At 41.4% G+C, this 14,362-nt stretch overlaps 1 protein-coding gene across 2 annotated transcripts in view; it reads right to left on the bottom strand.

Moving 5' to 3' along the window:
* SH3RF3 (SH3 domain containing ring finger 3) overlaps positions 1–14,362 on the bottom strand; it is a 244,917-nt gene that overhangs the window by 111,660 nt on the left and 118,895 nt on the right. The window contains exon 1 of one of the 2 annotated variants that reach the window (XM_032100461.1): positions 7,698–7,806. The exons of the other annotated variant lie outside the window; for it this stretch is intronic. Coding sequence (XP_031956352.1) covers positions 7,698–7,706 — 9 coding nt within the window. The 5' untranslated portion in view covers positions 7,707–7,806. Of the gene's footprint in view, positions 1–7,697; positions 7,807–14,362 lie in introns of those variants that run through there. 2 annotated transcript variants of the gene reach the window in all.

Raw genomic sequence — 14,362 nt, 5'->3', positions numbered from 1 at the left:
ATGCCAAAGCAAGCCACATTTTCCAGGTCTCCTGCTGGGAAAATGAAGCCCCTTTAACCCCAAATGAAGGATTGTAAAATCAAGGAAAACGATGATTGCTTTTTGCTAATTGGAAGACTGTTAATATAAACACCACTTTACTCAGGCATAAAGCTGTGCTTCCTCCTGCCAGATTTTAAGGATAGTATCTTCATTTATTAGAGCATTAAGGTGCATTAATCTCCTGCTAAAATCCCCAAAACGATAATGATGGGAGAAATGTGAATATTCATCTGAGATGGGGGGCTGTGAGGCCACTTTGGCCCATATGTCCTCCTGGGCACTGGGAGTTAAGGTATCACAGGAAGAATCCTTCAGCCGTGCCAGAGCCTCAGGCAAGTGTCCCCAGAAAAAGCATGTTGGCCACTGGAATGTCAACCACAGACACTTGACCAAGAACAGAGCTGGCAACTGTCTCCAAAAATAACAGTGCCCTGAAAATCCCAGGTAGATGGGCCTTGTGATCCATTGACAATACTGTAAATCAAGATTAAGCCATTGCTGAAAAGGAAGGTCAGATGAAATAGTGTCGAGAGCCACTTTACTTTTGGCACGTCAGATACTGAGAAATGCAGGAATGTGTTAACAAAGGCCCTCTTGACTAAAAATCTGCCTCTGTGTCATGAGAAACATGAGCCGTGGCAAATTCAGATAATTATGGCCTGATCTTATTTATGGCATGATTTGGTGTAATGCTGGTGGTGTCACTAGAGCTGGGGTAACTAACACCAGCAAAGAAAGCGGCCCTATATGTTGAATATGCCGTGCCTGGACATCTCTGACTCCTGGAAGCTGCTGAGGCAGCATCTGCTGCAGGTCAGCTTTCAGCTGGAGGGCTTAAGCAGCTCAGGAGCTTGGTAACAGGATATGGGCACTTCCATCCCCACTCCTGGCTGCAGTTCAGCCCAGGTTTACACTGATGTTTGTGAATGAATGGCTGTGCCAAGAGGGGGACCCGGCCGATGTGCTCTCCTTGTGCTCCCAGCAGATGTGCTTTGAACCATGGAAGGAAAGCCCAGCACAGCTTGGTTATCTTACCAGGGAGAAACTGTTGGGAATGCAGTGAAATGGTCTCATCTGTCCTTCAGAATGAGGTCAAGGCATACTGGTGGGACAGGCATGGGGTTCTTCTAACTAGGCAAGGCTGTAAAGATTATTTATGAATATTACTAGTTCAGCGAATTCCATCCAAATGAAAGTTGGCATTTTCAAGCAATTCCCAAAAAACAGAAATCTTCGGAAATATTTTATTCTGACAGTAAAGTGAAATTAATTTTGTTTAAACAACAGTTTAGTTCTTCTAAGCTGCAGATTTCCAAGGTAAAACCTGTTTATACTGTCTCTGAATGTCAAAATCGACCTGGTTAATTCAAGAGAAAAAGCAATCTCCTAACTTTCCCTCCAAAATCAAGAAAAATTTAGCAGGAAAACACACCAAACATTAGGGATCAGTAGACTGCTTTGGGTGCAGGTTGTCTCACTGCATCAGTAGTGCCACCTTAATGGGTCCAGGTTCCCCCTGCACCGAGAGCCAAGGACTAGCCATGTCCCCACCACTCCTCTTCCCTCTAGGGCTTCCATAGATGCTGAAGAGTGGCACTGCTGCTGCCCCCATGATGCTCCTCACCCTGTGGGCTGTGCAGGCTCCCAGGGAGGGCAGCTGGAGTCTCCCAGGGCAGCTGGCAGAGACCCTCTGCAGCTGCAGAAGCAGGACTTGCCCCAACAGGGTGAGGTAATGGCACAGTTGTGGTCTGTTGAGTTGTGTAGCTGGAACAGGAATTTCTCTGGAATCGCTTGCTGCCTATAAATGTAAAAAAGTAGTGTGCTTATACAATGCTGAGACTGAAGGCTTGAGCAGTGGGACAGATAATATAATACTCCTTCTGTGGCAGTGTCATTAAATAGAAACTTTGCATAGAAGCCAAAGCACAGCACTACAAATCTCTCTCTCTGGCAAAATCCTCACTGCCTGCATTTTTCTGTATTGCTCATTACCACCAGGAGAATGATTTATTTTGAAATAGGAGGGAGAGGAGACACTTGGCACCACAGCTTTGAAGAGTTCCAGTCTCCTGTTCTGCAAAAAGTATTCCAGCAAAAATACTATTAAGGAAAAAAAAAAAAAGAAAGGACTGCACATTGCAAGGAAGAAAAAGAAAATATTTTGTGCAGTGTGAATTCCTAGATGATTCACATCCTTTCCCCCCTTCCTCAACATACATTCTTACAGTAGTGTGACCTCTTCTGCAAAGAGTCTTTCCTTGATGGGGACATCCTCCGAGGAAGGTCAGCACAAAGTGGTTATGCAAAAGAAAAGCTCCCCCAACCCTGGTGTTAATAGTGCTAATGGGAACGACTGGTAATAGGAGGCAGGCAAATACAATGGCCTATCACACGGAAAAAAGGATGGAGGCACTCAATGAGATGGCAAATGTTGACATAAATTCTGAGTACATGACACATACGACATCTGCAGAGGGGAGGGCATGAGACAGCTGGATACTCTGTGTTTGAGAAATGAGAAACTCTAATTAATTAAGCTGTTGTGACCCCTTGCCATGGCAGAAAATACTCTACCTTCTTGCAATGTCTTGTCTCTATTTTACTGCAGTTCCCTGAGGGGATTTTTAGCACATGGGGCACTTATCAGTTTCCCAGTCTTTTAAAAAAGGTTCAAAAGAAGTATAATTCTTTGGCTGGCCCAACACAGTAATGATTTTTTCCTCCTGAAAAAATAAATACATAATGATATTAAAACTCCTCTCTGCATTTAGTTTTAATTTATTGTGAATTCCTCAAGAATGAGAGGAAATGGCCTCAAGCTGTGCCAAGGGAGGTTTAGATTAGATATTAGGGAAAATTTATTCACTGAAAGGGTGGTCAAATATTGGAATTAGCTGCCCAGGGAAACACCACACCTGGAAGTGTTCAAAAGCATGTGGGTGTGGCACTGGGTGAATATGGTTTAGTGGTGAACACAGTGGTACTACGAAAATGGTTAGACCTGATGACCTTAGAGGTCTTTTCCAACCTGAACGATTCTGTGATTCTGTCATCATCTAGTCATAAGCCAGAGGTGTCTTTGGCAGCAAACTCCCTAAAAATGCAATAACTCAGGGTAACCTACTCCAGATCTCTGATGGCTACCAAATTATTCCCAACTTCCATAGCTACAGCTTCACCTTCCCTCTTTTTTAAATGTCCGAGGCAGCCAAGTCTGGAAGATGATTTGAAAAGTGGCATTGGAGATGCTGAAGATGAGCAAGTTTATGTTCTCGTCCTCCACAATGTGGTTACCAATGCTCAGTTATGCAGGAGGTCTTTGCTGTTTCTTGGACTACCTGACCAACCCTCATCTCAGCTGTACAACTTTGCCTACCCCTCCAGTTCAGCATTTCTACCATCATTAGCTGCACAAGTTTCCACTGAGTTTTTCCCAAAAACTGTTATCTGTGTGATGGGCAGTTGTCCATTTTGCTGCTACCCCTTCTCTGGCTAAGCAGCCCTGGAGGCAGTCTGAATTGGTAAGCCGGACAGCGGGGCCGTGGTGTCTGATTTGTCAGGAATCAATCACTGCTGCACAGTTCACTGTCTATTAGAAGGATGCGTCATTTGATCATGTACATGTAGGACTGCAGTTAAGTCACACTGACAACCCATTGCCAGCTCAGTACAAGGGAAAAATACCAGTGCGTTGCCAATATGACAGCTTTCAGTGAGGCACCTGTGGGAATGGGACATTGGTGACAGGGAACAGGCTGTTAGAGTATGCCATGTCACAGCCCCAGAAAATCACAGAGCAGAGCAGTTTAACTACTACAGACTCGTTACCTACTTGTCTTCCTTCATTAGATCTTGGTCCAATCTCATTAAGCTAACAACCTACCAACAGTAATAGAACCCCTCCCTCAGCAAACACTGTGTAGCTCTAATTGGCATTAAGAGGAGATACCATGCTGGTCCCTCCTGTGTGGTCAGAAAGGTGCCATCCTCCAGCACTGGCTCCCCTGTGGCAGCCAGCCACTGCCCATACCTGCTCCTTTGAGGCCAGGGACAGCTCCCACCTCCTCCAGGAGCAAAGCCAGAGGGAGATGCACTCATCCAAGCACAGCTCTTCCATAGGGCTGGGGAAAGGGAATTTAGGTACAATTTTCTTATGCCCTGCTAATGCTGAATGCTGTTCTCCAGCAGCAGAGTGTAGACCACTGCATGCCCTGTGAGACCTCTGCCTGGAGGACCAGCACTGTCAAGGATGCTCCTACAACTAGGAGAGCCTGGCCCTCTTGTACAGAGCTTTTACATTCTTTAAGTACTGCACAAAATTATATTTCTACATCCAAGTATGATGAAAATTGGCAATACACAGCAGATTTACTCAACTCAGATTTATTCTTGTACCAGCAGCAGCGAAAATCTGCCTCCTTGGTTTACTCCATGTAGCTCCATTTGTGGAATTATTCATTAGCACTTCATTTATAAATCAGACCTTAGAAAAATTATTGGCAGTATCTCCCTCTTTCAAATTCCAAACTTTAATAAAAATAGATTTCCTTTTCAGTGTTCTGTGTATACAGTATCTAGCAATAATTTTTTAATGATGTTTGTAAAATTCAGTCATAAATCTTTACCACCGTCTTTTGTTTATGCCACGGGTGTGCCATTGAGCACAAGTGTTATTTAAAAGGGAAGATGCACAGAGGACAAGTCCTTTTAGTCCCCCATTGCTTCCCTAAATTGTTGCCCCAAGGAAGAAGGACTATTTTGCTTCATCTTTCATAACTGGTTAGACACAGCTTTCTGACTTGCTTCAGAAAATTTGCTGCTCTTGGCTCCTTGAGGTACAGCCATAGGACTGGTCCAGGTTCTGCTGGGGGCTGGTGCTGAAGAGCTAACTGGGGTTGGTGAAGCCTCCCTGGTCCTCCCTGCCAGCTCCCAGCCCACACAGTCATGGAGTTAAGGCACCATTTGACATCTCAAGGAAGGGCAATCACTTGCTGGGATGATGTGACTTGACCACATGCCAAGTCCCCATGCCTCCTTATCCACTTAGAAACAGATTAGCACAGTGTGCATTTTGCTCAGAAACATCTGAAAAGATTAATAAATGACGAGATCGATAGTGTGAACTGTTCCTCCCATGCATGCTACCCTCCTCCCAGCTAGTGCCAAGTCTCATAAATCCATCAGGAGCCTCCAGGTTTTCAACTTCCATAAGACTGAGCTCTTGGAGGCTAGTGGAGCCTTCTGGTCCTTCTCTGGTGAAGAGGGAAATCCATTGTAGGCCACACAAAGGCATATCCTATTGGCCTTTCTTCTCCACAGGGACAGGCAAAAGCCAGTGGCAATATTCCCTCTTGAATCAAATTTGGTGTTGTAAGTGTATCTTTTAAAATACAAATATAGTTTTACAAATAAAGAAGGTTTTAACTCCCATCTTTAGGGATATGAGTGGATAATGCTTGTCTGCTTTAGGGGTTAAACCCCACCAGATGATTTTCCTATCTAAAAAGGAGAAGGCAATTTTGCTGGAAAACAAATTAATCTTGCAGTGCATGTATGTAATTGTAAAATTTATTTTGGTTAACAGAAAAAGTTTAAAAACCCCAGCTACTCATCTTATGCTCTAATCAAGAAAATACAATCGCCTGGGAGATAAATATTTCTGTTATACTAGTTTATATAGTGTTAGTAAGCCTCATCCCATGAAGTAAACAATTTTCATTTCCAGGTCCAAGAGATTCTCTTTACTGAAAGAAAAAAGCACAATCTGATTTTTCAAGCACACCAAAACCGGTCAGAATTAAGAGGCCAGTATTTACTTACAGAATTTCCTGCTCTTGTGATAATCCCCCATCATTTCTCACCCTATATGACAATTCATGCATATTTCAATTTACATGGCACATTTGCTCCGACGATTTATTAAATTAAATGGCAAAAGAGGAGGATGGGGAAGAAAGCCCTTAAGTGGGAAGAGAGGTTTAGAATAGATCCAAAAGATAGCACATTGTGAGACAGATGATAATCATAACTGGGGCACTTCTGTAATATGTTTTTGAAGTAACATGAATTTAAAATTTAGACTTTTCCCCCCTTTGATCTAGCTAGGTCTGTGGTGATGGTTTTTATGTTTGTTTTGTGCACCTTTTTTTTGTTTTTGTTTATTGGTGGGGGGATGTTTTTGTATTGGTGTTTTTAAGGAACACTTAAAGCACAACAGCAAGTGACAAAATGTGGTGGATGTAAGGAGCACTTGATACCAGGGCTTCAGCACTTCACGGAGGGAACACTGAGGGCAAGGTCTCTGGTTTACAGATCAACACCTCCTATCAGTGGTGCTTTTCAGGGAAGCCTCTTCATGCTGTAAAAATGGTCTAAAATTATCAGGCTTGGCTCTGCGTTTCCTTGAAAGTAAAACAAGATTTTGTACCAAGTGAAGAAATGTTATCCACCTTCTGCTTCCACATACTAAATGCCCTGTTTTACTATTCATCTGTGGTTGTTTTACCAGCAGGAAGGTGGAAAGGAAAATGTACAAATTCAAAAATGTCTCTGTAGACGGAATGGAGTCATGTACCTATTGCATTACTGACTCTGTCGTCTGCTGTGATAACAAATATGTATGGCAGCAAGAAACCCGAGAAACCCTGCAGACCCCTGAGCAGATCACCCTGTGCATGCAATATGATCGGGCTATTGTTTAAGACCTGTTTTAGGGGATGAAAATATTTCTCTGTCAACGATGTGAAGGTAAAACCAGCTCAAATTATCTGCTGTGTAAGCACCATTCACATGAATGAAATATGCCCAGGGACTATGAATCTTGCGACAGACCTTTCCTGGCTGTATTATCCATAGCACACTCTACATTTCCAGATAGGAAACACATTTCTTTACTCCTTTGTGTTTGTTTACCTTGGTCTTCTCATTTCTACCTCACATTACTCATATCTGCAAGGCAACTGGCTCTGTTGGGGTGATAAAACTGACAGTTTCAGAGCCACATATCCTTGCTCTGAAAAAAAAGCAGTTTGCCTGTACTGCTCACAAGAAATTCAAGCATGAAGGCTCACCCATGAACAATGGTCAAACCCCTTTCTGGGAAGCACTGAGGACAGGCATTGTCAGTTGCTGGTTGGAATTGTCCATTGCAAGGGCTCTCAGAAGAGTCCACCTGAGGGGATGTGCTGATGCCCAGCCAGAGCCTTGTGAGATGCTACTTGTGACATGGAGAGGCTGTGGTGCTTTTTAACAACACTGGCAACAATGCTGGGCTTTCTGTAGTGCACATCACCACTTCTCCTAAACACAAGACCAGCAGCAGTGACAAAAAGGAAGAGCTATCAGATACAAGCAGGAACAATTTAAGAATTTGGTATGCATACAGAACATCACAAAACCAAATTAACCACTTTAGAACCCCCAAATTACATAGAACTGTCTGAAAAATAGTTAAGATTACTACAGCAAAAAACACTCTCACTAAAATTCTTTAAATTTAGAATGTAAAGAATTTTAAAATTCCAATTTGTCCAGACTTTTCCCTCTTCTAAAATTAATTTCAACATTTAACCTGATGCATTGAAGGCACTTACAAATAAAGCAGCCATCAATAAGTACTTAAACTGCTACTTCTCTATGGAGATTTGCTGGCTTACCTTTGCCATCGCTACATGCAAGCTGAAAGAGTAGGATCATCCCAGGGAGGACAACAGGCTGGCTTCTGCTTTGGCTGCAGCTGGTGCTCCCCTGTCCTGCCAGTCCTGCACTACCATAGGCACAGCACGTCCCACGAGCAGCAGCAAGAAAAAAAAAATTCCAAATGCAAAGAGGCAGCAGAAAAAATACAAATAGCTGAACAAAGGAGCACTCTGCAGACAAGTAAAAAGAAACTCAAGTCCTTGTTCCTTTCCTAGAAATATTGTTTGTACCAGTCTAAGATGATAGTACAGACATTTTCCCAGGGAATAAAATTATCTTGTTTTTCTGAAGATAACAGTACAAGCCTAAAACAAAAAGGATATGGAGTTATTGTATCCATTCCAAGAATTTAATCTGCTGAATATACTTGTGCACAAAACCAACACACTAATACGAAGTCAACTTCTCTTTATCCATCTGATTTGTTCTTATGAGTCATATTAAAAGAATAGCAAATTTTTTTCAGATTCAAAATCTGAAAATTTTCAAGATATCTCAAAGCATAAACTTTTGAATGGTTCAGAACCACATGACATACTAAACCAAGCATATTATTCCAGTTTAACATCAAATTCCAAACTCTCCTGGCAGATCCTATGTCGAGGATCTTTGCCCTGCTAAGTCTCATTTCTGCTAATCATCTGCTGAAAGCTGAATAAATATGCTTTCAGGGCAGCCAATGTGCTTTGAGGGCTTTGGCTGTCTCTTGACACAAAGGATCCAAATTTTCCTCGTTCCTGGTTCTTTTGGTTGTTGTTGTAGTTTTGAGAAAGATTATGTTAATTCCTTGAAAGTATTCCAAGCTTTCTTTTTTACTTCAGTAATTATTTCCACATCTTTGAGTGCTTCCAGCTTTGGAAATATTTCCAGGATTCCTCCTGGTGGTCACTTTCCCCATCACATAAAAGGTGGTAAGCATGCCACATTTGCTTTTCAGTAACTGGAAGGCATATAGCTGGCTGCGGAATAAAATTACTCCAAAGCTAGCCTTGGCTCTGTTTCAGTTTCAAAGTTACTTCTTACTTCCACACAGCATTAATTTGGGGATACAGCAAACACATTTGTCCTAATTTTGAAATCAGACTCAAGGGTTTTAAGTATTGTTTTCACTCACACTGCAGTAGATCTCTCCACTTTAAGGAAACATTTGCTACATATTTTCAACTGGTGAGGTTTAAAATCTCCTTAAGGTGATGACCTTCACAATGATCCATTTCCATCACAGCTGAATTTAAAATACTTCTCTGAGAGTACACTCTACCTAATTTTCCCTGCTGAATGAGACTTGGTTTAGAAAGCCTCTCTTTTGGACAGGATGGATTTCCACTTAAGTTTTGAAGCATATCACAAAAGTTAGAGAGAGGTAGGAAAAATCAAAACAGGAAATAGACCTTCAGAGTGATGGGCATCCCCTGGCAAAGGGGACTAGCTGGTGAGCAGCTCATCACAGCAGGGTTGACTTGGCTGTCCTTATTCATGGAAGTAGGCCAAGGCATTCGAAAGGAGCTTTTCTGAGGAAGTGAGGTGAAGCTCAGTGTGAGGGTGACAAGAATTAGCTTGTCAGCTGGTCAAAAAAGCCAATCTCTCTTGCTTAGTCCTCTCCTAAAAACTGGGACTTAACCCATACAACCACATTTTGGGTTTTTTTGCACTTCCACTTGGAAGTCTGAAAGACAGGGTGATCTAGGGCTCTGTGATGCTTTAATTGATTCACTTGGGAGCCACCCAGATTTGAATTCCTGATTTATGTTAATCACAGGCTGAAAATTCTCTTTCTGCCAGAGAAGTCCTTCTTATTCCACCCTCACTTAACGTCATTGCAGGGAAACATACATGAATCCAATTAACATTTATGTTCTTGACTTGACTTGGACAGAAAAAAAAATAATCTCTGTCAGCTAGTGTAAAATTTACCACTTCTATTTTTATTTTAAGAAGAATTAAATAGCTCAGGCTTTTGAAAAGTAACAGACAAGGGCTATGTACCCATCACTTCTACTTTGTAGGCTCAAATGTTACATGTATATATTTGGGGATTAAAAAAAATCAACATAAGAAACCAAAGAGTTTTCAAGAATGCAGATCAACTTCTCCATTCCTGAGTTGATAATTCCCTGACTCTACAAGAAGTTGGAAGGAATTAATTTTCATCCCATGGAAAAGCAAGACTTGGCCAACTCCGTTGCATGCTCCAAAAGTTCAGACCAGATTTCACATCTCTTCCGCCCATGTGCTTCCTCATCTCCACATCCAGCATAATAGCTGCATATATGGCCTCCAGCATAACAGGATCTCTGCCCCAAGATCCTGAGTGAATGAGTGAATGAACGAATTCACTACCCTATAACTTGTTTATCCTTCAGCTGCTTGAGTTGCATTCTCCTGTTAACTGCGGTCCACTCAAAGCAGTGCTTTTTATCAGCCTTTCCTCCTCCTGTCCAGTTTCCCTCCCAAAAAGACTGCTCCAGTTCATGTAGATCTATGTCTTCCAGTTTTGCCAATATTATGTTTTGGGTTTATCTGTGTCTTTTATATAACATATATTTATCTGCCTCTTGTGTCCCAGGGAACTAAAAGAGGGAACTCGAGCTTTAAAAATTCAGCACCTTTTTTTTTTTTTAAATCTCCTGTTTTGTGTGTCATTCATTCTGAGATGCTGAAGACCAATTTTCCCTTAATAAGGTCTCAGGAACCTGGAGAACCTGGACAGGACAGATGAAGTGGAATTGCTTCATTTCTAATAAACCAGGCATAGTGCAAAGTGCTCTGAGAGTACTTATTCATTGTTCACATTCAGCACTTATTTATTGTTCATAATTCACCTCCTTCTGACAGAGAAGGGCATGATAGAGCTAATTTAATATTTCCATGGTCAGATTCCATTCATACTTGAGTGAAATATCAGTAAATAAAACTGAAGCACCATTTATTAGGCTTCTGAAATTGTCACAGGTTAGGTTATCGAACATCGTGAGCCGACAGCATGAAAATGAACTCACTATCCTGCTCACCAGACAGTGCCTAAAGAATCACTCAATCCAGGTGACCAATACTTTTGAGAAGCCCTGAGCTCTTCCAAAAATATGGCCCAAATAAAAGCTCCAGCTGAGAAAAATGAGAAGTGTCAATATGGCAATTTATACAGAATTGTTTAATGGAGCTGAGCAAAGCTGTTTAGTTGGGGTGGAGGAGGAAGAAGGTGTATTTGGTGTGTAGGAATCGTGGAATGGATTTGTGCCAGATTGCTCCAGGCCACAAAAGATTAAATCCTTCTCTTCCCCCAAAGGAAAATGTTCCATCTCAGGACTTATCAACTGAAGCAGAGTTGGGTTTTTCTGCCCCCAGAGACTTATCTGTTTCAAACAGCATCTAATAATTGGCCATTGCCAAGTCCTGGTTCTGCTGGGAGAAGCCTGGAGATACCAAGAACATTGGCTTGGATTGGTGTTTGCAAGTCCTGCAGCCCTACCTTTCAGCAAGTTCACTTGGATTTTTTGAGATCCAGAAACCTGAAAGATCTAAGTAAGGATGTTACAGAAAGGTTAGGAAAAACAAAGACTCCTTCAGCCACTGCTAGATTCAAGGTAGATTTGAACTAATGCTGAGTTTCAGAAATATTGAAAGAAATACTTCCTTCTCTTTTCCCCCAGTACGTAAATTTCTTCCACTTACTGCAAGGTAAGAAAAGGAAAATATGGAAATTGTATAAAAGAAAGCTTGATCTCACAATATTTCCAGCTGCCTTTGGCAGCTTAAAGAACACTGCGTAGGTTGCCAAACTACTAGTTCTACATCCAGCCTGACCCTTTGAAGTGCACACATTTTAAGTTCAAAGTGAGTCAGAGTTTAATAAAGTGATTTACTTAAATTGCCCATATTTTGAATTCTCAGGGGCCAAACGCCCTATTTAATTTGAATGCCACCAACAAACAGCAATGTACTGAAAGTCTGGAAGAGACCAGAAATCTACTAAGGCTGAAAGGAAGGACTTACATAACCCAAGAAGGACTACATCAACATTTCCAACTTATAACAAAATAAAAGGATTTTGCAGACCAGGCAAGTAATGCAAAGAAATGTAAGAAAGATAGAAAATATCAGAACTAGTCAACTGGGTGTTTTAGCTAAACTTATGCTTCTGGGCTATGATTTATTCGACTGGATGTGCCACTTGTTGGACTGTCATAGTCCACCCACAATCAGTGCTATTTGCCAAATCAAGTCATGCAAAGACCAGGCAGGGAAGGATCACTCACTGTAATACAGTACATCTATCAAAAGGGTTATTTTCAGGGACTTGGTCTCTAATCAAGCAGCAAATCATCCTCCAGTTTTGCTATCAAGGACCATTACTTTTAGGAAGTGCTTAACCTGAAAAAAAAAAGCTTCTATTTGAAACCACAGGGCATCTGGTAAGATATACTGAAGACAGAGGAAATGAAATATCTGCCACACAATTTACCCTCCTGGCAGCATTTTATGAACAGCTTATTTGTGGAGGGAGAGGTAAGTTGCCGGCAAGACAGGAGTTTTAGCTTTTTATTTGTCGCATTTGTTGAGTTATTGCAAAGGTCACTCCTGCGCTTCAATTACCTGAGTGCCACTTTTGATGGGAGAATTTTCAGATTATATCCAAGGTGCCTCAAATATTTGCAAAAAGCTTCAGGGTACATGTGCCTTTTTAATTTAACTGCCCAGATAAAATTACTGTTACGTCTGCATGTTAAAGCATTTTCCCATCAAAGTCAGGGTAAAAGCCTGTAAAGCATCAGTGTTGCCCCATCCAAACACAACTGTTCTCCTGCAGGTAAAACATCCCTACCAGAGCATGCTGTGCCACCTGAATGTGCTGCCTGGGCCATTTACTGCATCCCTGCGGCCTGCCAAGCATCACTTGGGAAATCCCAGGGGATGTACAACACAGAGGAACCAGCAGCAACACCAAGGCTGACTCCCAAAAGAGGTTTGCCGTTTCTTTCACATAACACAGACATTGCAGACCTAATAATTGAAACAACTCCATTGTGAAGAGAGTGGGATACAGAAGCCTCTATCAGCTTTCAGAAACCAACAGTGATGGTGGCACAGGGCTTGAACCATCTGAAGGATTACTCTTCTTGTCTACTGTGAGTTTTGCTCTCAAGGGCAGATTTTCTCAGTGGTTAAAACAGGCCGAGGTGCCCCCACCCCTGCACCATAGGTCAAATTCCTGATGCCTTCTGTAATAGGAAAAAAAGATGACTAGACATAACAGGCCTGATAAAACTTCATGCTGGGACTCATGAGTTCTGCTGGATGTCATTCACCATAATACTTTTCTCCAGGAGTGATCCCACTGAAATTCATGGGGGACAATTATTTTTGAGCAAGGAAAAAATGAGATAAAAAAAGCACTAAATAGATGTCAGCAACATAGTTCCTTGTACAGATCTTCTCTTCCTTATCTCTGCAGGTTTCTTCCAGGTTTTTAGGGGAAATATTTTATTTAAAAAATTTCACAAAGGAAGAAATTTAGTTGCTGCATAATGAATTTTTTGTTCTCCATAATGCACAGACCATACGGAATTACTTTTTAATGGCCGTTCAAAATGTGATCTAGATAATGACACACGTTAGATCAATGTGTCTTAGCGCATCCCCTCTGCTGCCACACACTCACTCTGCCTGCATGTGTCTGCTGATTCCTGACAGCACAAGGAAATACCTCTACTTAGTTACCATCAGGTGAGAACATACATGCAGAAATGCCCAGACGAAACCAGATTTTGGATTTAGCTCTAAGTACAGATAATCAACAAAGCATATTTTTTTCTTTTTCACATATTTATTTCAATTACAGCTTATTGAATCCTCTGCAGCCACAGAGAGGGCTCAAGCAATCATCAGTGCTGCTCAGGAGGTACTTCAGGATACTGTCTGGAATATTCATCCTTTTTAATCATATGCCACACATTGCTCTTTTAGGATGTTGTCACTCAAGAGACTGAAGAACAAAAAGGAACATTGAAGTGAAAGGGTGTCTGTTTGAATGTGGCAATTCCCTGCATAAAAATGAGTCCCATTAACAGGAAAGCCCAACCTATCTCCAGGCAATATTTCAAATCCTTGTCTGCCTGTAACCTCAGAGGAATTTAATTCCTTTATATTATTCAAATTATACACTAGAGAAAGAAATTATGAGGTACTGGTCATTTAAAATGCTTTCTTTAAAATATATAATTAAAAGAGCTAGCAACCCTACTAACAGCAATTTCATCATGACAGTCTAAAAAAAATCTGAATTTATGGCACTTACAAACTGTCATTTTCTCCTACAGCCTTTAGTCAGTAAACCAAGATTTAAACAATTTCCCCAGCAGTCTCATTCACTAATATTTGAGAATGTAAAAACAGTAAGTGAAATGGTAGAGGACCAAAATAGGCAAAAAAGGAGGCCTAAAAGAAGATATACACTGCTCATATACTCCTTAGTTCAAACCAAACTGTGTTCAATGTTTTCCTTCTTCCTAAAGTAGTTCAATGGTTTCCCTCTTCCTGAAGTAGTTCACTGCATGGTTACTATCTGGTTTGGAAAGTCCCGGGGGACTGAATATTTGGGCCAGACTTTTATCTCAGCTGCCTG

This window comes from Corvus moneduloides, chromosome 2 (genome assembly GCF_009650955.1).
Source record: "Corvus moneduloides isolate bCorMon1 chromosome 2, bCorMon1.pri, whole genome shotgun sequence".
In the NCBI taxonomy this organism is placed as follows: domain Eukaryota; kingdom Metazoa; phylum Chordata; class Aves; order Passeriformes; family Corvidae; genus Corvus; species Corvus moneduloides.
Note: the sequence above shows the minus strand (reverse complement) of the source record. Positions and strands in the feature narration are given on the sequence as shown.